This window comes from Arachis stenosperma, chromosome 5 (assembly GCF_014773155.1).
Source record: "Arachis stenosperma cultivar V10309 chromosome 5, arast.V10309.gnm1.PFL2, whole genome shotgun sequence".
Taxonomy (NCBI): Eukaryota; Viridiplantae; Streptophyta; class Magnoliopsida; order Fabales; family Fabaceae; genus Arachis; species Arachis stenosperma.
Genome location: NC_080381.1, coordinates 12,573,374 through 12,595,752, shown reverse-complemented (window position 1 = coordinate 12,595,752; position 22,379 = coordinate 12,573,374). Strand labels below are relative to the sequence as shown.

Sequence of the window (22,379 nt, the reverse complement as noted above, 5' to 3'; positions counted from 1 at the left end):
AACTAACATCAGTGTTACATTTATATCTCATGGTTTTGCTTAAGAAGCAAGTACAAGCCATTTAAAACATCAAGAACCACTTAAGTATTATACAGGAGAAGCAGAAACGACCAAAACCAGAGTTGTATAACATATACCTAACTAGTTTAACCCTCCTGGATGGACAGCATTCCGATTCTGATTCATCTCTAAGAGAGAAACCAATTCAACAAACGAAAATCCTTAAAACATGTCCCATAGAAAACACTGAAATCCACATTAAACCCTTGAATATGCGGTTCCACTAATTCAATAACTGAGGCAATTCCATTCTTGAACTTCCACCCCCATTTCCACCAGACCTTCTGTTTCCCCTGGCCCTCTTCCACCGCCGTATATTCGCAAACCTCCCAAGAATCCTGCGAATAAGGTACAGCCTGTGATTCTGCTGAGCAATCATGTTTGCAGTAGAAGAACCCTGCCCCAGCATTATGCCATAACCATCTTGGAATGACTCCATTCCTTCCGTGAGAAGCTGCCAGAAGAGTGCTCCTGCTGCCGGTCCTCCTCTCTTGGCAGAAGCCAATATCTTGTAGAACACGGTACTGAAGAGCTGGTCCCTTTGGTAGGTGTTGTAACCTGAGTCCTTGAACGATTTTCCAAATTCTGCCACAAGTATTGGCTTCCTCAGAGCATACTGCGCGTCTATGAAGTGAGCATTGAGCCAGTTGTTCAAGAATGAGAGTTGGTACTGCTCATTCGAATTGGATACCCTTCTCATGCACAAAAAGATGAAACAGTTATGTGGATAGTGTAATGTGATTCATGAACTTGTATGTTTTTGTTTAGTTAGTTACCATTGGTCGGGGTAACAGTGAACGGTTGCAAAGTCAATGCCAGGGATGCGGTTATTTGCAATGAAATCTGTGCCAATATTGAAGCCAGCAGGGTTCATTCTCTTCCTTTGGGGTGTTGATTGACCATAGAAGCCTTCAAGACCAGCCTCCAATAAGTGGTTCGTGTCTATGGACTTCACTAAGGAAGCCATTTCCGTGATCCAAGCCTGTAATAGCGGAATTAAAGTCAAAGTAGTTAGCTCATCAAGTTCCCATGAAATTGGCCCGTGATTTGTTATTTCACTTTTGAAGAAGCCCTATCAATGAGGCCAAAGTCAAAAGAGAAAAAGAAAAAAGTATTTGACCTGAATAGTCCTGCCTGAAGGATCTGAAGTGCACCTGGGTTCATTCATGAGTTCCCAGGCCATGATTGTTGGATCATCCTTGTAATGAATACCGGTAAAACTGTTGTATCTGTTAAGAACAGTCTGTGCAAGATAATGCACACAAATCCAATGTAAAATTAGAATAAACAAAAAATAAGTACAATGAGGAATTCAGCATGACAGCATGCACATACAAGTTTAACCAACACAAAGACATAACATCCACCTTGACATGGTTTGCATAGTAACCCTTAACAAGAGGGCTCCTGAAGAAATCATCGTCTGATGTAAGGTACTGCCCTTTACTTCTAGCCCAGTTCACATACTGCTTCTTCCCTCCAAAGCTCTCATAGTTGTTCACCAAACTCAGTATCAGCTTTATACCATACTTCCTAGCCTCATATATAACAAAATCTAACCCCTTCAAAGCCAAACACAAGATTTAATGTACTGAACCAATTAGAAGGAAAATTTTCAACTTGTTTGGTTTCTGGTCACTACTTTACCTTAAACATTTGTTCATTGTAGAATCCGGGAGCATATTGTAAGGGTCTATAACCGCCATCACTGAAAGCCCAAGTTCTAGCAACTGTGAGGCCATGGCTTGTTGCTTCATGGAATGCTGAAGAGACCTTGTACCTCTGAGATGGATCTGAAGCTGCATACATAAGCCAATAAGCATTGAAGCCATTTGCATAAAAAGGGTTCCCATTCAGCACAAAGTGGATGCCTCTTGTTCTTACAAAACCATCCCCTGCAGCTTCCACAGTAGTAGTGCCATCATGAACATGGTCATGAACCAAAACGGCCAAAAGAATAACTAACACTAAATGCTTCAACATCTTCTTGGCTCAATCTCAATCTCAATCTCTGACACTCTTTGAAAAGTGTATAGAGGCTTCTCTTCTTGCTGTTTGTATGCTTTCTTAATATAGAAAAAGATGAGCTAAGAGAAAAAAAAAAAAAAAAGCGAAAGTTCAGCTCTTTACACTTTAGTGCTAGTTGCTGGACCCATCAATATGGGAAAACGACGTTTGTCTATTTTTGCATTATTATTATTACTCCGATTAAGTTAATTCGGGATATGAGAAACCATTTGAAATTTATAATTATGCCTGCCTATTATGAGTTGATATGGTTTTGCTATTAGTGTGAACAGAGGAAGTGAAAGGAAAAAACAATGCATGATAGGTAAAAACATTGTTACTAGAAAGACTAAGGAACACTGAAAATTTGACAGTATGCAGATTAAAGGTAAAGTAAGTAACTATAGGGAAAATGTACATACAGTATTCATCTCATAATCACCACCGACAAATAAATAAATAAATGGTATGGTATGATTTATGAAAAGCAGGTAAGCTATCCCCCGCGCTTTTTTATTAAACCAGAGTTCATGAAAGAGAACACCGACGAACAACTTTTGCCATCAAAAGTAACAAAACAAAACGAGTGGAAGCGCAATTTCTTATAGAGCGGCATTGCATATAGTTCTCGCAAGAAAAATATTCACGTTAACTGTCTTATTATTATTACTGGAATATTTATTTAACACGCTCCAAGAAGAATGATCGAACAAATCACCACAGGAGCATAGTCTGCTGCAATCACATGGAATGCGCCTACTTACTACACAACTTATCCACAAGAGTGGGAATTAAGTATTCAGAGAAAAATTCCAAAGGAAGTATTTTTTGTGTAATAAGTATATTAAGAATCCACCACGCGGCATAGCTTCGTTAACATTACGAAATTGGAGCAAATTAAAGCATCTGCATCACCATGTACGTACTAATAACTGGTCCTGCTTTGCTTGCAGGTCCACTATTGATTGAGAGTCTCTACCTGTCCCACCCATTTCCCACCGCCATCATTCTAAGCATGGATAATATAATAATAATTAGAGTATATATTTAAATAGGTCTTTGAAAAATTTTGCATCCAACATTTTCGTCTTCAAACAAAATTTATTACTGAATCTTTTAAAAATAAGACATATAAGTTTTTACATTACACTTTTGAAGATCTATTTATCTAAATAAAAATAATAAATTTAACTAAAATAAGGACTTATATATCTTAATTTTGTAAAATTTAAAAAGCTCAATGTAATAAAATTTTGTTAAAGACAAATGTTCAAAGCAAATCTTTTCAAAGATTTATTTGAATATATACTCTAATAATTATTAACTTGTAATTGGCTCTGGCCTTGTGAATAAAATAATATCTAGATTTAAAGCGCGCGTTGTGCGAAAAAATATAATAGACATACAATTTATAAAATATATAAAGTAATTTAAAATTTAATAATTATAAAATTAAAAAAATTTATAGATAAATTAAAATTTAAATAAAATTATAAAAATATTCAATTTAAATTTATTTATTTGATTTTATATTATTATTTTTATTTTGTCTTTTGAGTAGTAATTTTTTTAGATTACATTAAATACAATAGCACAAATATAAAACTATTAGATGAAATGCAAATTTGAATATAAGAAATTAACATTCAATTTTCTAGTTTTACTTTTCATGACTTATGATAATACTATATATTTTTAACAATATTACAACTAATCAATACAATTATAACAAAAGAAAATTGTAAAAAAGATGATATATAGTTAAAATTAACATTCAATTTCTTAATTTTGTTTTTCATGATTTACGATAATATCATGTATTTTTAATAATATTACAACTAAATAATATTAAAAAATATAAATTATTAAAAAAATTGATATATAAATGATATAATTAATGAATATAATTAGATAAAAAATAAAAAAAACTAAAAAAATTTGTAAAAATCTAGTATTTTAAGAATTTGTTACCTAATATATATGTTTAATAAAGTAAAAAAATTGTAGTCATCAATCAAATTCTTTAAATGTTTGTGCAAAACATTAGTAAGAATGAAGGAAAAAAGAATAAAAAGCATGAGATTATGTTAAAAAAAAGAGATAAAAGAAGTATAAAGTGAATATTAATTTATATAGTAAACATAAGGAGTGAGAATGAAAAAAATAATAAATTATATTTTATTATTCAATTTATATCTATTAAAAAGAAATAACATTCACATTAAAATTATATAATATTTTATATAAAAATAAAAAATATAAAAACTAGAGAGCAACCTAAAAAAAATAAATGTCATAAAAATAAAGAAAGAAAATCTTAAGTTATGATCCTGTATGATAAGCATAAAAATGAGTGATTATAGAAGATAATGAATTATGTTTACTTATTAAAAAAAATAATGTTAATATTAAAGGCATATAATAGCTTATATAAAAATAAAAAATGTGAGAATATAAAAATTATAAAATAATTTAACAAATAATAAATATTATAAAAATAAAAAAATAAAAAAGAATCTTAAATTATAATAACGAGTTATATAAGAAGTAAAAATAAAATAATTGAAAAATAATTTAATTAGAAATAAAATAATTTAAAAAATTAATTAAATAAATAGTAAATAAACTGTCAATTAATTATTTAAATTAATGTGATATAATATTAAAAATAAAAAAAATGCATTAGGAGACTATTTTAAACAGATGGCGTTGTGTGCGTGCGTGTGCGGTGATGAGAAATGATAGATTCACGTTGGATTGCGTGATTTGCCCTCGAGTCACGACTACGTCCAGGCAATACCAACTTGGATGGATGCAGCCGTAAGAAACCTTTCCTTGTTCTTTAAAAATAAATAAAAAATAACAAGGAATTTTACTTATGAATATTTTTTAGTCTGCAACTCTGCTTGACTAAATAAATATTATTTTCAATTAAGGTTAAACAAATTATACCAGAAAATAGAACCCTGTTGTTACAGGCATATTTAAACATCATGCATCCATGCTACCTGCGTTTTATTTACTATCTTCCACATCGATTTACGTGGCAACTTCTTAATCAAGATTCTCATCCTGCACGCGGACATGAGAACACAGTGTTGTATTTGTGACGCTGACGGTTCTTATTATATCAACTTAAACACTAAAGTAGACAACAACCCCAGTGGGAGGAGCTATCATAAAGTGGGAAGAGCTATCATAAAGAATCTTATAACCGATTTGTGACAGATGTGTAAGATAACCAAGTATTTGCACGTCCACAGAATTTCCATGAACGCGTGACTGAGCTACGGAAACACTGCACTAAATTTCCTACCAAGAACTCTGCATCGGAAAGAACTAATTCTTTGTATTATTTTGTACCATGCACATCACTCTGTACTTGCCGGAAAATTTGAATTGATCAAAATATAAGTTGCCACACAGTGGCATGTAACTTTTTATTTTTCCTCTTCTAACATGACACACAAGTGTAGTTAGTGATGATGATGATGATGTGTATTTACTTGGCGGCTGCATCCTCATGTTCAGCAACCACATCAAGGTCTGCAGAGGAGGATGACCCTTTACTTGTTGGGAGATAAGACCATGCTATTGCTGCAGAACCAAGCACAATCGCACTAGTAATAGAGCTCCATACCCATCTCTTCATCCTCCTCCTCCTCCGTTGCCTATCACGCCGTGCCAACTCTGGACAAGACACAAATAACACAACACGATTATAAGACAATCTAAACAAACAGAACCATGCAAATTAGCAGGAAATAAAGTATTCATGCAAAACAGCAGTTATTTCCATGAATGCATGTAAACAGTACAGTATTTTCATATGTTGTGGAAACCAGATATCCTTTTTACCAGTGGAGCTGCCACTACAATCTTTAGAAATTTGATTCGTTAGAAGTTAAAGTGTTTCAATCAATGATAGTTTTCTTAACTATAGCAGCTAAGATTTTAAACTCTTAATCCTTAATGTAAGAAACGCCAAAAAGGCATCACATCACATCACATCTCTAAATATTAACTTTACCCAGCTTAGTGATTAAGCAAACATTACTGAAACAAGTCTATTATTCCTAACACCTAATATTCAGAAGGAATCACAATACCTATACAGAAGGCCAGACGAAAATATATACAAGTTTGAGATATAACCTAACTACAATAGTATAAAGGGCTTTCAGTGCAAGCCTTGCAATATTGATGCACATCAAGGGTTGTATATAGTATTAACAAGTAGAAATCCACCCAAAAAGAACAAGAACTAAACCAATTGTGATATCTCTCAATACAGACCTAAAGCTATGAGCTCAAAGTTTCATTTATCTCAGCATTAAATTGATCACATTCCCAAATAATGCATCTTTATTCCCCTTTGTATTCTAATAATTCCACTTTTCTTTGGTGGTAAACGGGAAAAAGGGGGGAGTTATCCTAAAACTGATCCTAAACCGCTAATCACTGTTTGTTGTCTGCAAAATAAACACATCGACAGTTGAAGCACACCATGGATGCATGATTCTCAGACTGTTAATAAAACTAACATTCGACAGACAATCCCGCTCAACAACCAATAGACAATTCTCACTCAATACAGGTGCTATGTCCATCGAAATCTTTCTTGAACATGCATAATTGTCAAACTCAAAGTAAAGCATGATAATTGTTCTTTGATGAAATGTAAAATGACTAGCCAAACTAGTACCAGCAAAAGATATTCTCACAGGAAGAAAAAAATGAGTATGTTCACTTCATCAAAACTATCAAAGACCAAATATATGACATAAGTCTCACCTATCGCTTCCTGGTTCCTCTGAACCATCTCCCTATTCATGGTCTCATAACATCGGAGGCGTTCCAACAGCCGAGCAATCTCGAAGTTCTTTAAATCTAGTTGAGCTTCCATCTGTGCTTCAACTTCAGCCCTGGCCATTCCTCTCCCAATGGAGTTTGATATGAATCTTGCAACATGAACTTGTTGACATAGATCTTCCATGGGATCAGAATTCAGCTGGTCAGCCCCAGCAACAGCAGTAAGATTTGCAGGCAAAACAATTCCTGCACTATATAAGCCTTGCCTAATTCTCTCATATTGGCTTTTCATGCTGTTAAGGGACTCTTCAGTTTGCTTCCGCTTCTCTATCTCCATCAATAGACTCAACCTCATTTCACGTAATTCAGCTTCAAAATCAATTGTAGAATTTTGAGCTCCGCCTTCAGAAGATAGTTCTGCAGAAAGAAAAGAGACAAGTAAGCGCATCTCCAACATGAATGAAGAATTTCTAAGACCTTCACTACAAGCAATACTAAACCACTATTTGTCAACTATTTTCAAGGTGTATGAAATATACCATACTATGGATAATTCCGTGATATAATTAGGATATTCCGCCCATTGTAGTAAGTGGCATAAGTTGAAAATTAGGGGACAAGTGCGAAAAACAAACAAGGCTCTTATTGCTTGTGTATGTTTCATTGCAACAGAAACTGACAGAAAACTAAACCCAAATTACCTTCCCAAGCATCAAAAAACTCCCCAGGACTGCTGTACTTCATAGACAGATCTGCCCCAGCATTATCTTCAACATCTGTAATACTTGCAAAACTCATTGATTCATTTGGATCGAAGAAATCTTCAATCTCTAAACCTCTTTGTGAATTCATTGTCGGTACCTGTAAATCATTTGTAATGCTACTACTCCCACTTTCCCTGTGTCCAGTCCCAAAGTCACCATTATTGCTGCTATCGAATTCAAAGTGATAAACACTGTCACCGATCTCCTCTTTAACAGCTTCAGGATTTTTATAAGGAACTTGTAGGTCACCTGCTGAACTTACAACCACCGTATCTGAGCTCTTACCATTAGGCTTTTCACAATCATGGAGAACATTCTGCTCAGCCAGTATGCTGGCCTCTGAAGTGCTCTTGAGGAGGCGCGGCCCACGTCGCTTATGGTTAATGATGTATGGTGATGGAGGAAAGGAAGAGGGTGCATCCGGAAGTGGCGTCACCTCAGGAGTGGCATAAAGAGCTGGTTTTAATGGCGGACGAGTAGCCTTTTTTTTCTTCGGGGGCGCACTAGCATTCCTCCCCTTCTGTGAGTTTGGCAGAGGCATCGAATTCGAAGCAGATCTGTCAACAGGTCTGGAACCTCCAGGCTCTAACAACCTATCCAATGCTATGGCACTAAAGGTCGGCATGGCTGCAAAAATGTCATAGAAACAACATAAACGCAAATATTATTTAAGATTTCAATTAAGTATCAATTTCAAATAGTTATCTTTCCATAATATCCCTACTACAACAGCTAAAATTACACAGATGATTGAATATAACCTAAATTAATGAAATCTTTTGCTTATTTCCTTTTTTTTTTAAAAAAAGGGGATCGTTTCGCTCCCTCCAACCACAATATGTACAGATATTGGGATTCAAGTTATGAAAACAGCAAACGGCGAAATCCTCAAATAAGCTTACTCGATGCGTAGTCTCCAAGCATGGGAAAATTATGCTTGCTTGCGGGTCTTTTTATATTTTTTATTTTCAAATCAGGAGAGAGATTCCATAAGCAATTTTATGTGGCATTCAACAAAACATAATAATTATTCCACAGAGGGAGCATGAAGGAAAACTAGCACAGCTAAATCCAAAAAGAAAAAAGGAAACAAACCAAAAACAAAATATTCCTTTTTATCTAAGAGATAACGCTAGTAAACAAGGATAATAAAACAGAAAGAGTATCGCGAGTATTCAAAGGAATTGCACCAGAAAACACGGTTCAAAATTCAAATCAATAAGGCGGTAGGGAAAAGAGGGGAGAGGGATTACCTGGGGAGAGGAGTTGGAAGAAGAAGAAAGAGGAAAATGCGAAGGGGAAAGAGGGAAAAGCGTATTTAAGTTAAGACGACAACGTATAACCTCTTCTCCAAGACAGAACGAAATCGACTATTTCTTCGTGTTCTGCGTGTGCCTCTTCTTTTATTTTTTTAATTATTAAAAGAAAATTAGGATAGCAATGACCGCCTCTCCCTCGTTTCGGTATTTTCTCTCTCTTTCTGAGATGAATGAAATTTTGGGATTCCTTTTCCTCCGCAACTCTTTCGGAGCCACGGGCACCTCATTCTCTCTTTCTCTCCCACTCTCTTCTTTTCCCTCTATTCTTAGCCTTCTCTTTTTTCTGTTTTTTATTCTAAAAACAAATTAGGGTTTCATCTTCGGTGGGTCCAAGCGCTCAACATCGAAGGGGTTGCGTAAGGGCTATTATTGACATTTCCTTGAGTTCAACTTCCGTAATGTACCACATCCTCCTATTATATTGGAGAATGCTTTTATAACATCCAAGTAATTATACACTAATACTATCTACCCATTTTTATTTTATTATTTGTATTAAATTTTAGCATAATAACTCTAATTTCATATTTATTTATTTATTTTTATATTTTTATACATTCAAAAGTTTATTCGATATTTATTAGCACTAAGCTTTTAAATTTGAATATAAATATCTTAAGGGTCGCGTCAAGATATTGAAGCGGATCCGGGGCTTTTTGGAGGAGAACAAAAGAAGAGACGAATGCGGATCCCTTTTTAAGCCGCGGAGACAAGTCGTTTTCGCGTGGCATTTCGAATTTTGAACGTCAGATAAGGTCAATGCATACGATTTGTTTGTTACATTTGAACATAAAACCGGGAAATTTCTCAACTAATTATAGCTCATGAATTTATATTTCTTTCTTTTATGATATTTTTTGCACAGTTAGAATATTTACTATGGAACGTAGTTTGCTGCTTTGTAAATACTAAATACGTTAATAAGTGAAATACTAATATGAAATTTTAAAATTTTTACGTACATAAGAGTTTATACTATCGACTTTTAGGTTTAATGACTTATTAATTATTACTACATGAATTTCTTTTTGCAATATATAAATATAAATATTTTAAAGTGGAGAGATGGGAATAGGAGGTGTGTGGTGCGTGAGTCGTGACAGTGAGTGGGAGGGGGAGTTCGTTATGGGTGGAAAATGCCAAATGTACGGACCATACCAGCTGTGCTACTGGCACAAAACATGGCCTCCTTTAACCCTCTTTGCACATGAGAGGTAATTTAGAAGCAAAATCTTTAGATGGCCATAAATATATAACCTTACCCTTATTTATATTAAATATTAATTTTAGACATAATTAATAATTTATATATAAATAATAAATTAATTATTAATATAAAATATTTTTCATTTTAAATAAAAAAATCAATAAACTAGTGATTAATAAACTAATTAAAAACTACATTCAAATCTAATCTTACACCACTAAGTTCTTTTCATTGATAATTTTTTTATAACAAATTTAACTATAATAATTTTTAACAACAAAATCAAATTCAAAGTTACACGAGGATAATCAATAACAAATTTAACTGTGATAGATTTTCAACAATAAAAATATTTTAACTAAGTGATTAATCAAGAAGACAATAATAAATTCAAAGTACAATCAATAACAAATTTTCAATTTAGAGATGATTAAGATTTTCAGCTGACAAACAAATTTAAACTAAGTGATTATTTCAACAAAACAGTAACAAATTCAAGATTTAGTAATAAACTTCAGCAACACACTCAATTTTCATCAACAAATTCATTTAACAACAAAATCAAATTACAGTCATGAATTACCGCAACAAAATTGAAATAGAAAGGAAAGGAAAATTTATTGGAACTCACCAAATGGGTCCCAGCTTGTGGTTGCGCGAAGGGCAAGGCTCGAAGCAAGAAGATGACAACCAAGACAGCCCACGGGACCTGCTGCCGGCGACGACAAGCGCAGGAAAGGCGCGAATCTGAGTGCGAGACCTGAAGAGACAGGGAGCGACGACGAGAACCTGCTACTTCTGCCTCCGGCGACGAGGATCGCGGGAAGGCGCGCGACTGGGTGCGAGACCGAGACAGTGAGAGAGACCGGAGACCAGAGAGCTTGAGTGCGAGAGGCCGAAAGCCACAGTCAGAGAGATGGGAGAGCTCGAAGCCTCAGTAGTTCATGGAGAGAGTGACGAGAGGAAGTAGACGTTGAGGCTAGGCTAGGGTTTTGTTTTACTTTTTCCCAACTCTAAAAGGAAAACGACGTCGTTTTCTAAAGGATGATGTAAATCTAACGTATTTCTTAGCTGTTTGTTAACTAACTAATGTTGACTATCTATTCTTAGGATTATTACATGTCATTAGCATAACCTGGCACTAACTGTTGCATCATGTATTATCATCACACAAGTGTTGACTTTGAAGTTTGAAGAATAGTAAAGCAAGATCCAACTAATGAATACCATATTGATATTGGAGAAAAGTGCATCAAAAATCAAAATCAATCGTTTGTCCCTCTCTCACGGTGGTGGTGGTGGTGGATGGAATAATATGTACCACTTACATTTTGTTTACCTCTGTCTCCGCATCTGGAAAAGCTCCAAAAGGCCCAAAGCGACGAAATTCCGGATTTATATGAAACAGTGAAAAATAAGAAGCTAAGGGAGTAGATAAACATTTTTTTATGGTCGTTAGTAGTTAATTTCCGGTATCCACCGCCGGCCGGTTCTAAGCCAATGATATTCGTCGGCATACATAGTTTTTTTTTAAATATTTTTTTAATAATTAAAATTTAATAAATATAATTAATTAAACTGTGTTATTTTTGTTAAAATTAAATCATACAAATTGATTTGGCTAAAAAATTGATGAACTAAATATTAAATCTATCTAAGTTAATATTTTTATAAAAAATAATTACAATACTTTTATTATAAAAAATGACAAAAATATTCTTATTTTATATATATTAATATTAATTTTGAGAATTCTAAATCATAATCCTTCTCTTCTCTTACTGTCATTCATGGAATTAAGATTTAGGATTCTCAAAATTAATATATATAATGAGTATTTTAATCATTTTCTATAATAGGAATATTATAGTAATATTTTATAAAAAATATTAATTTAGACCGATTTAAAATTTGATTCATTGATTTTTTGGCCAAATCGGTTTGTCCAATCTAATTATGACAAAAATAATACAATTTAATTGATTACATATATTAAATTTTAATTGTTAAAAAATATCTTTAAAAACAAAAAGTTTTCGATGTCTTTATCTAAGTGACTTCTTTTTAGTTATCAAATATGAATAATAATAATATTTAACAACCATCTTAGATATATAAAAAGAGTAATTCCCTACATATAAGTGATTTTCAATACAAGTCATACAAGTCATTTATATTCACGCAGTTTTACATTTTTTTTTGCCTCTTTTTCTTCTTCTTCTTTCTCCGTGCTTCATCTTCCTCTTCTTCTTCTTTTTCGTAATTTTTCTCTCTCGTTATCATCGTCATCAACACCACATCTTCCTCCCTCTTTTTTTTATTGAAATTTCTTCTCCTCTTTTCGTTTTCTCTTTCTCCTTCATCAAAATCACCAGAAAAAACGAAGAAACATTATTCTGTTAATAGATTTCAAGAAGAAATATACTGTCTCCCCCTATATTGGGTGTATTTCTTAAATCCTTTGGGTGTATTTCTTAAATTCTTTGGGTGTATTTCTGTAATCATGTAATCGTTTGGTTTATTTCTGTAACTGTTTGGGTGTATTTCTGTAATCCTTTGGATGTATTTCTGTAATCGTTTGAGTGTATTTTTGTAATCGTTCGGGTGTATTTCTAAAGTTTCATCATCTTGAAAACAATTTCAAAACTTGATTTCAAAAACCATGAAAATCGAAAAAAACAGAAGGAGATCAAAGACAAAGAGAGAATGCTTTTCCATACAAATCATTTATATTCATGTCGTTTTTACATTTTTTTTTTGTGCCTCTTTTTCTTCTTCTTCTTTCTACTTGCTTCTTCTTCCTCTTCTTCTTCTTTCTCTGTGTCTCTTCTTCTTTTTCGTAAAAAAAGGAAACAAAGATGAAACACGCAAAGATGATTCAGTAACTGGCGTATTAGGCCTAACTTATAATACTTGTAAACAAAAATGACTTGTATGTGTAGCACTCCTCGTATAAAAAAATCAGCTACCAAACTAATACTCATACAAGTCTCGTGGTTGCTAAGACAGTAATACTCATTTATTAGTTATATTAACAAATTCGCATGAAGATTTATCGTGAGAATTCAGAATTGTATAATTCAAGAATAACATAGCAACTACGCAAATGATAACGATATGTCTCTTGATAGCATGGTCAGCGATGGCGGCTACCCTGTCTACACAGATTTTTGCATCACCCAGATTGAACAGCCATATTTTACTCAAGCATGATGCTGATAATTACATATGTCTTTCTCATCTGGTATCATCATATTAACAACTCCATCACCTCAAGTTACCCCCCCTTAAGCTTGAAATTATTCATTCTTAAGTCTTGATTTGAAAGGTATAACATGGATTATCTACTGTGTTAAATATATAACCTATCTATATACCTTTGGTTAACAGTTTTAGGATTATAAAATAAGTAGTTTCATAAAGATGACATCAGTGACCAACTTGATTAAAATTGTTGTTAATTCTATCACATAGAACATATGTAAACTTACATGATCAAAAGCAATTATGAGCATGCGTGTCTGCAACTGATTCATATTAACTAACTTGAGGACCAACAACAACAATAATCCCTTATGATTTGCTTTAATTTACATCTTCTTAATGTGATTTTTCATGATTTATACAGAGCTAGCAAGGAAGAAACATTAACAATTTAACATACATTTGAATTCAAAAGCCTGGCAAGTTCATGGATCATTTGTAGTAGATAACAGGCTTATTGGAATTGGAATCCCACACACCTCCTTCCTTCATATACTCGAGATACCTGATGAATTCAGGCCTAGCTGTCGTTTTCTTCTTCCGGCGAAGATCGAAGAAGCCGAAGAGTGGATGAGGGTGAGTACTCTTCTGATTACTGCTGGCCTTCTTAGTGGGGTTTCTCTGAAGATTGATGTCACCAATGGTTGTTGAACCAGTCATGGAGGAGTTGAATCCCCTGTTAGAAGGCAAACTTGTGCTCCTCTTCAACTCCTCATTGGAAATTCCATTGGCAGCACCATCTTTCTCTAATTTCTCATACTTTGAAGGGCCTCTCCGAGTGCTAAAGGATCTAAACATGGCTGCTGATTTCCTCCTCTATGAAAACCAAGAATTTGATTGATTAATTAGATATGTATAGATGTGAAAGTAAAAAAAGGGGTGGGTGGGAATTTTGATGAGAATGTAGCACCAACAATAATAATAAATGGGACTATATATTCTTCGAAGAGGTTGTCATGTTTTGATTATTGATTTAATGGTTGCTCTGATATTATCAAAATTCTGGTTTGAAACTTTGAATACAATTATGAGTGATGCAATATCTGTTGACTTTTTGTGCCGTCTCAACAATTCCATCCTTAATTAAATGAAACTTACTGTCAACAATTCAGGATCAACGAAATTCAAAATATTAAATTGTGAATGTGATCATTTAAATTTTCTTTGCTACACCAATCTTGATTTGCTCAGTCAAAGTGCCTCTATGACTCTATCCACATCATTCGTCAATATTTGTGTTAACTATCACATTGGATTCGCAAACTTTTATTGCTTACACAATAAAAACATTGAAGCATTCAAATAAGTTGCTGGATGCTTAAGAAATTAGCCCGAGGGAGTTGACAAGCATGGCATTACAGAAGCTCAGCATTGTGTGAATTCCAAACAACTAAAACTAGCTTATTTTTAAATGTACTGTTTAGTTTAGCAATTGTCGTCTATCATAAAAATCATGATCTTTGAAGAGTGAAACAAGTAAAATATAAATTCATCCATAAGAAGGCATCACATTGATCCTGCTTCGTGCTTAGACTTTAGATGCCCATAATTGACTTCAATTTGAGGTTTCATCCCTATCCATGAACGACTTTGTTGGATTAAGCATTTGAATAAGCGAAGCTCTTTTACTTATATTTCAGCATATATTATTTTAGAGGAATATGACTAACAAGTATTATCATTTTTAGCCAGCACCTAACCAATAATAATTTGCATGCATATTTACAAAAATTTTGTACACAAAAAACATATAATTTACATTTATATTTACCAGAGTTTATAGTTTACACACATGAATCAATACAATTTATATTCATATTTTTCAGAGTTTGTATGCATAAATTAGTAAAATTTATTTGTTTAAAAAAAATTTATTGTTTGTACTAATCAAATAATAACAAAAAATACTGAAAATTGCTAACATCCAAAAATTTCACATATGGTTATTTGTTATTTGTTTATTAAATGAATTATTGGTAGAGACACCAGAATAGTTGTGTGAAAAAGATCAAAATATTAAACAGCGCATTCAATTGCTGACTTATTATATGGAGCGCAGACAATTCAAAGGACGACTTGATTATCCATTTTTCTGAATTTGACAAGCAAATCACGTTGAAGCAATGAAGCAACACTAAAGCTTCGTGTGCATTACATGCGCCATATTTTAATAATCAAACAGAGAGCAAGCTGGAAACCTAGATTGCAGCCACAAAAAGTGATCCCCATACAACTAATCTCACATTACTCGAATGATCCTTTTACCATCGTCAGTCTTTTCAGTTCAACACAGACCACCTTCTAATGTCTGCCACGTAAAATAGTTAAGTGGCTTCCAACTAAAGATTCAAGCGTGGCCACCAGGGTTTTTAACTTTTTATCACTTAACATTCAACAATGTTGTCCATTGGCCTAGTAGTCTAGTAACTGGGACCTGCTCCCTCACATTGTGGACCATAGTTTAGTTTATTGCGGGGTCACCTTCATGAATATATTTCCCCCTCAACAAATGAAAAAAATCTGTTGTTGCCTTTGCACACCACCTGTCCTCGCCAAAACAGTCAATAATTTTTAAAAATTCAAACGCTAAGCAATACTCGCTCCTTCCTAATGTAATTAAACCGCAGAGGTCCAATTATTACATCTCTTAAAAGTCCCTCACTTATGATTCACTCATACACATCACATAAACCCAAACAAACTGACACCACTCGGCCCCTCCCTTCAGAGCATGCAACCTTGAGAACACTATGGCATGGTCTTCAAATGGATCATGAATTGTTTGCTAAAATGTGGCTTCAGCGGCATGCTGCCAACTGGTTTTCATGGTGTTTCCATTCATAATAATGGTTAGAACATTAAAGGGATTCCGTAATTTGGTCATAGAAAAGCCAGTATATGCTCATGATCTATATCTATTTACTTGTGAATTTCTTAAATTTCCATGCAATAGCACACGGGCTAGAATTTCCTTCATACATATAAATACTGAAAACTACGGGTGTGTGTTTGAGTTACGATTTTAGAGAGGAGGGAGGGAGAGAAAGGGTTTAGAGGGTAAAAATTTTACTCTTCAAACCCTTTTTTTCCCTCTCTAAAATTTTAACTCAATCCTCGGGGAGCATTCTTAAAGAGGATAGGTATTCACAAAAAATGATTATTTAGGTTTAAAAAAGAGGAACTATGCATTCCCTGAAGGAATACTGCCCACCGAGGGAAGGGGAGGGGGAAGGGGAGGGGAAGTATACATGCATGAAAGGAGTACCAAGAAAAGAGCTCTGACTGCATAGCAAGCTACCGCTCTTCTGAGTTGAATTTGTTCCAAGCATCCTGGAAAGGAAGAAAAGAAAATCCAAAATAAGACGAATAGGTAATGCACATTAAAAAATCCTTGTCCAATTATTCCAATGTGCAGATACATATCATAGAGAATATGATAAAGCCAAACTATCATGTATTATGTATATGCTTCAAATAATAATAATAATAATAATAATAATAATAATAATAATAATAATAAAAAACAGGTATAGATGGCATGGACATACCTTCAAAAGATCAAAGACCTTTTCACATATGTATTTGTGTTGAACACTTGCTCGACGTTGCTGTAATTTGTCAGGATGAACACAAAGGGTAGCCTTCCTATAAGCTTTTTTTACAGCTGCGGAAGTAATGACCTCCGTCAATGGGATTGGCTGCCACCCAGAGTCAGGTCCAAGGATCTGATAAAGAATACAAGTTAGGAAAGGGGACAAGACAGTAGTGTCAAGTGTCTACAGCTTAAAACAATCAAAGTCTAGATTATTCAGAATTAGGATATCTCATGGGATGCTGCCCATTGAAACTCAAAAGGTCCTAAATAAAAAGCACGTAAGAGCATCATGACCAAGCAAACCAAATGACTCAAAGCCAGAACCTACAAATATTTGCATGCGCATTTGGAATTTTTAACCTACATATTGCAAGGTAGAAAGTAATGCACGCAAGTTCCCTTCTTTTCCACTTGACCACCTCTTTACTTCAGCATCCAGAGTCTCAGCTAGTCTCTGAAAACAGCATCAGACTTAAGTAATCAATGAAACACAATGATAGAAACAATAATTGAGGCCCTGGAAATAAAGTGCGACATACTTACATGTCTTTCAGCTTGCTCCTTCTGAGCCAGATGGTCACGCATGTTCTTTTCTGCCAAAGCTTTTGCCTAGAATTTCCATAAAACTCATGAGCACACCATTGAATGTGAACATTTTATATGTGAATTGTTAAAAGATTGAATATCTTACTGCACGCTCAGCTGTTCGACGGTGTCTCTCCAGTCTAGATCTACATCTCCGGGCTGATTCACCTTCTACTTCAGATCTCTCGGAAAAGGAGGAAGCTTTAAACAAAGAACAATTTCTCGTTAAGAGTTTATCGAGCTTCATGTGGTAGAATGTTCAATGAGAATTTATACTAAAGAATGGGAGGAGTTTTGCATTTTACATACCACCATAAAGAGAATATGGATGCCTGGAACCTGCAGATGAGCTGAAGTTTTGAAACTGAGTATCCTGCCATTTGAGTCATCAGAACTTTAGATGGAAATTAAGCAACTTATCTCTAGCAGAATTCTGGGGATACTTACAGAGGGTGAACAGCCTTGTGTTCCACAATTTCTCGAAGAAGCAGCATATTGGTCTGATACAGATCTTTGTAACCGTTCTCTGGACTCAAATGCAGCCCTCTCAACTTTTAATTTCTCCTTGGCACGCTCCTGAGCTTCTGCAGTTGCTCGTTCAACAGCAGCCCGTTCTGCTTTCAATCTAGCCTCGGTAGCTACCTTATCAGCGTATGACCAATCCCTGGCCTCAGCACATGCCTTCTCAAGTCTTTCCCTGGCCTCAGCCAATGCCCTTTGTCGAGCTTCTGCAGTTGCTCTCTCAAATGCAGCCCTTTCTGCTCTCTCACAAGCTTCAGCATATGCCCTGTCACGAGCCTCGAAAGTTGCTCTATCAACAGCCATCCTATCTTTTTCTCTTTCCCTTTCCCTCTCAACCTCTAGCATTGCTTTGTCAACAGCCATTCTGTCTTTTTCTCTTTCCCTTTCCCTGTCCTGCTCCTCTTCTATCTTTCTAAGACGGTCTTTTTCTGACTCTCTTTCTCTTCTCATTCTGTCAGCATCCTTTGGTACAGTGGCAGAAGTTTCGAGACTTTTTTCTTTTATCTCTGTAGATTGAGCAGTTCCCTGGACATTTACAGCTTCCAGCATTGTGCCACCTTTAGCTGCTGTATTCCTTCCATAATCAGCCTTCATCATGCCATCATCCACCTTTCCTGATGTGGGCCGCAAATCCTGTTTATCACCTAGGATTATTTCAGGCACTCTGACTTTTTTATTTGCCGCTTGATTTTCCACCCTTAGATCTTCCAGTTTATTCTCTTGACCTTTGCATTCAGATCTTGTTTTTCCAATTTCTTTATCAGCAACAGGTTCTTGAGATACCTTCAGTTTTCCAATATTTTCTAATCGGATGGAAGCTGACTGAGCAGCTAGAAGGTTTTTGCCAATCTCTTCTTCTAATGTCTCATCAGTTGCTTTAGAAATCTTCATGTTGCCCTTTACTTCAATACCCTGCATTTGATCCAAATCATTGCTGCCAGAGTTGTTATCCTCTCCCATTCCACTAACATCGTTGCCCATATTCTCAAAACGATTTGTGTGATTACCCTCCTCATTTGATACAATTGAACTTCCTTCCCCATCAAATGTCTGGGTTGATGAGCTTTCAAATTCACTTTTCCTTAGAGCCTCGTTCAACATTTCAGAATTCCATTCTTCTCTTGGAGCTTGATGCAGAACATTCTGGATTCCTTCATTGTCACCAGCTTGTTTATTCCTGTCTCCATACCCATCAAAAGCCTCATTATGTTCCCTTTTGTTTAGATCTCTTTCATATGCTTGCTTTTCCCTCTGCTTAAAATCCTCTTGCAGTCTTATCTCATTAACCTCCATTTCAAATTCTTCTTTAAGTTGCTCTTCATTCTCTTCTAGCTCCACAGAATCTTTCAGTTTTTCCTTATCCCCTGCTTGTCCAAAAACTAAAGCTTCTCTTTGTCTTTTTCCATTTTCTTTGATTTTGTCAGGCTGCTTCTGCATTTTCACACTCTGACTTTGCTTTTCAGCCTCTTTCAGTTTCTTCTTATTTTCCTCGAGCCCCTCCCCCAACTGGACTTCACTTGATGTTTGTCTATCAACCACTTCCAATTTCTTAATGTGCAATTGTTTTTGTACTTTGTCTCGCATCTTAGGCACATCTTTTAAGCTTCCTGATTGGTCCGCTTCAGTTGCATTCTTCTCAGTTTTTCCATTCTGGGGTGCCACTCTTACACCCTTCTCATTCTCTTCCTGCTCAAATATCTCGGTGACCTTTCCCTTCTTCACCTGTTTGTTTTGGTTGTACTCCTCATTAGATGCTTTAGGTCCCAGAATGTTCTTGTTGGTTTGATCCACCTCTTTTGCAGCATTAAATTTCTGCTCGTATTCCTCCTCTTGATAATATTCCTCAGTTGCTATTACTTTCTTATACCCTTCTTGCATACCAGGTGCTGCCACTATTCCCTTGTGGCTATTGCCATGGATTCTGGTATCTTGCACCAAAATTTTAGTAGGCTTTGTTGGCTGAGTTCTCTTTCGAGATTCATCTGTTCCGACCAATTCAAAAAACTCCGTTTCTTCTTTCCATGTAACATCTCCATTACTTCTATCTGATTCCTGAGATGACCGGGATTCATTTGGATGCTCTTCAGTGAACATGTTTAAAATTCTTTTCCCTTCCATTGAATCTGGAGTTTCGGGGGCGGCCTTCCCTCCTTTCTGTCTTTCATCTGAAGCAGAAAATCTCAATTTGGAAGTTCTCCTATCACAAGTCTCCTGCAATGTCCCATCATTGAAACAATTTGATCTAGTCTTCCTTTCACTATCTTTCACATCATAACTTGATTCTACATGGCTATCATGAGCCCCCTTCTTTCTCTCTTTCATTTCTTTGGCACTCTGGAGTCTTGCTTCACCTTTTTGCGTTGCTTCTTTTGTAGCAACAGCAGATGCATTTGTATCAACCTCCACATCAAATAAAGGTGGTGAAGTGTCACGCCGTGTCTCTTCAGAAGCAACCTGCCTATTATTTGGATGAAATCCATAAGGGTCCCTATTTTTGGCATCTAGTATAGGAGGTGGACGAGTGGGTGGTGGCACCTGAGATGGCATACTTCTGAGGCTGATATCGGATACAGTTATGAACATCTCGGCGGAATGAGAATCATTGTGAAGATTTACATCACTAAGAAAAGCCCGTTCCCTAGAAGTAAAATTACGTGGACGTGACGTTTTCCTGGGATGGTTAGCCTTCACCTTGTCTGCACCAAATGATGGATCATTCTTATGGAACCTTATGGTTTCATCATATACTAGAGTGGAACCAGGAATTTCATGCATCTGAGTCATGTGGCTTTTGCCCTTTGATCTATGTTCAGTGCTTGCACCATTGGTGTTATGATACGAAATGTTGAACTCTGTATCACCATCAACAGACTGGAAATAATCTCTATTTGGCATGGTTTGGTTATTTGCGAAATGGTCTGACTCTCCAGAGAATGAGTCAGTGTCTTCAGGAGTCCTGTAGATGATGAAAGAATATCATAACATTGAAAAAAGATCTTGTATAAAGACAGTCTTCACAACTTTAAAGATTTTGAGGTATACTGAAAGAAATTATATATTTGAAGAAAGAATGACTCAATCAAGCACTTCTGACAATATTCACAAAAATAATTCAAAATTACAGCACACGTAATTTGCAGATACCAGAAGTGCATATAAGATAAAATGCAAACAAAATTTAAAAGATTTAAGCAGTTATTGTTCACTATTGTAAGCAATAAAAAGATAAAAAGAAGAAAAACTCTTAGTGCCCCCAAAACACCAAAGCAGCGCCAATTTCAACAACAAAGTTTTTCAAGCGCCACAGTTCATTGAATCAAACCACAACAGTGACACCAGTTCTCAAATCAAAGTCACCATAACCAAGTTAAACGTCAGTAACAGGAAGCAACTAAGCTGCTCTATGCCTCAAACAAAAGAAGAAAAACGGATCACGCATTTCAGTGAACATTGAGCACTCAACACGGAGAGAAAGCTAACTTTTAACGGAAACTGATAGGTATAGCATTGATACCATGCTTCGTCAGAAGAAACGCCGTCGAAGCCATTTGGTTGGTGAAACAAGTCCTCGAAGGAAGCCGCAAAATCAAGGGCTCCGAAAACTTCGGTGTAGCTGAAAGCAGAGCTCCGGGGATCAAAGAAGGCATCGGCCTCGTCGACCGCCGGAAGATCCAGCACGGGGATGGAAGAGGCGCGTGGTGCGTGGAAGCTTCCAAAAATCTCGCTGTAGTCTTCAAAGCGAGGGGATAGGCCCGAAACGGCGAGCTTGGGAGGAGGACCGCCGTAGATGTCGTCGTATAAGGTCTTCCCGGAGAATCCTCCGGCGTTGATCTTGCCGGAGAGAGGAACGGCAGGCTTGTTTGATTGCCGAGAATGCGCCAAGGTTTCCATATTGGGAATGTAGCCTCTTACTTAGGGTTCGCTGTGTTTCTCTTTCTCTCTCTTTAGCGGTTCAGCTTCGGTGAGAGTGCAGACTGCAGAGACTGTTCGGAAAAACAGTGGACGAAGACGAAAGAGAAAATGGGAATACCGAATTAAAAAAACAAAAATATGAAAAGCAGAAGCTACGCGTGAAATGTCGAAAGAAGGCTCCATAATTATTAGGTGACGTTAAAGCGTTGTTTTTTTTTTTTTTTTCTAAAGCAGAATTAAAAAAATTATTTAATCAAAATTATTTTTATAGAGTAATATAATATTAGTAATTGTTGAAATCAATTTTTAAGAATTTTAAAAATAAATATTTT

At 35.4% G+C, this 22,379-nt stretch overlaps 4 protein-coding genes across 7 annotated transcripts; all 4 read right to left on the bottom strand.

The window, feature by feature from the left end:
* Positions 1-2: 2 nt before the first annotated feature.
* Positions 3-2,089, bottom strand: LOC130982559 (mannan endo-1,4-beta-mannosidase 7). Its single transcript, XM_057906595.1, has 5 exons — positions 1,708-2,089; positions 1,428-1,622; positions 1,181-1,303; positions 837-1,042; positions 3-752 (listed from the first exon to the last, which is right to left on the bottom strand). Exons 1-5 carry the CDS (start codon positions 2,041-2,043, stop codon positions 284-286), a joined length of 1,329 nt encoding a protein of 442 aa, XP_057762578.1. The 5' UTR covers positions 2,044-2,089; the 3' UTR covers positions 3-283.
* Positions 2,090-4,700: 2,611 nt separating this feature from the next.
* Positions 4,701-11,094, bottom strand: LOC130981678 (uncharacterized). Of its 2 annotated transcripts, none has more exons than XM_057905314.1 (4): positions 10,801-11,094; positions 7,581-8,270; positions 6,862-7,296; positions 4,701-5,757 (listed from the first exon to the last, which is right to left on the bottom strand). In XM_057905314.1, exons 2-4 carry the CDS (start codon positions 8,266-8,268, stop codon positions 5,570-5,572), a joined length of 1,311 nt encoding a protein of 436 aa, XP_057761297.1. In that variant the 5' UTR covers positions 8,269-8,270; positions 10,801-11,094; the 3' UTR covers positions 4,701-5,569. The 2 variants fall into 2 exon arrangements, with proteins under 2 accessions (XP_057761297.1, XP_057761296.1); XM_057905313.1 differs by lacking the exon at positions 10,801-11,094 and adding an exon at positions 8,897-9,207.
* Positions 11,095-13,674: 2,580 nt separating this feature from the next.
* LOC130979691 (uncharacterized) lies at positions 13,675-14,383 on the bottom strand. Its single transcript, XM_057903211.1, has one exon. It carries the CDS (start codon positions 14,229-14,231, stop codon positions 13,866-13,868), a length of 366 nt encoding a protein of 121 aa, XP_057759194.1. The 5' UTR covers positions 14,232-14,383; the 3' UTR covers positions 13,675-13,865.
* Positions 14,384-15,437: 1,054 nt separating this feature from the next.
* LOC130982379 (auxilin-related protein 2) lies at positions 15,438-22,173 on the bottom strand. Of its 3 annotated transcripts, XM_057906364.1 has the most exons (9): positions 21,650-22,173; positions 18,061-21,091; positions 17,923-17,986; positions 17,720-17,814; positions 17,572-17,637; positions 17,393-17,482; positions 16,982-17,158; positions 16,699-16,763; positions 15,438-16,249 (listed from the first exon to the last, which is right to left on the bottom strand). In XM_057906364.1, exons 1-8 carry the CDS (start codon positions 22,024-22,026, stop codon positions 16,728-16,730), a joined length of 3,936 nt encoding a protein of 1,311 aa, XP_057762347.1. In that variant the 5' UTR covers positions 22,027-22,173; the 3' UTR covers positions 15,438-16,249; positions 16,699-16,727. The 3 variants fall into 3 exon arrangements, with proteins under 3 accessions (XP_057762347.1, XP_057762346.1, XP_057762348.1); XM_057906363.1 differs by lacking the exon at positions 15,438-16,249 and having other exon boundaries at positions 16,264-16,763; XM_057906365.1 differs by lacking the exon at positions 15,438-16,249 and having other exon boundaries at positions 16,264-16,763; positions 17,923-17,977.
* Positions 22,174-22,379: the final 206 nt, after the last annotated feature.

Coding starts and splice junctions, on each gene's coding strand:
- LOC130982379 (XM_057906364.1), bottom strand. CDS start 22,026: ATGGAAACCTTGGCGCATTCTCGGCAATCAAACAAGCCTGCCGTTCCT. Junction 17,638..17,719: donor GTCGAACAGCTGAGCGTGCA/GTAAGATATTCA, acceptor TGGAAATTCTAG/GCAAAAGCTTTGGCAGAAAA. Junction 17,483..17,571: donor AGGAGCAAGCTGAAAGACAT/GTAAGTATGTCG, acceptor TGCTGTTTTCAG/AGACTAGCTGAGACTCTGGA.
- LOC130981678 (XM_057905314.1), bottom strand. CDS start 8,268: ATGCCGACCTTTAGTGCCATAGCATTGGATAGGTTGTTAGAGCCTGGA. Junction 7,297..7,580: donor GTTTTTTGATGCTTGGGAAG/GTAATTTGGGTT, acceptor TTCTTTCTGCAG/AACTATCTTCTGAAGGCGGA. Junction 5,758..6,861: donor GAGGAACCAGGAAGCGATAG/GTGAGACTTATG, acceptor TGTCTTGTCCAG/AGTTGGCACGGCGTGATAGG.
- LOC130982559 (XM_057906595.1), bottom strand. CDS start 2,043: ATGTTGAAGCATTTAGTGTTAGTTATTCTTTTGGCCGTTTTGGTTCAT. Junction 1,304..1,427: donor ACTATGCAAACCATGTCAAG/GTGGATGTTATG, acceptor TATCTTGCACAG/ACTGTTCTTAACAGATACAA. Junction 1,043..1,180: donor CTTCAGGCAGGACTATTCAG/GTCAAATACTTT, acceptor CCGCTATTACAG/GCTTGGATCACGGAAATGGC.
- LOC130979691 (XM_057903211.1), bottom strand. CDS start 14,231: ATGTTTAGATCCTTTAGCACTCGGAGAGGCCCTTCAAAGTATGAGAAA.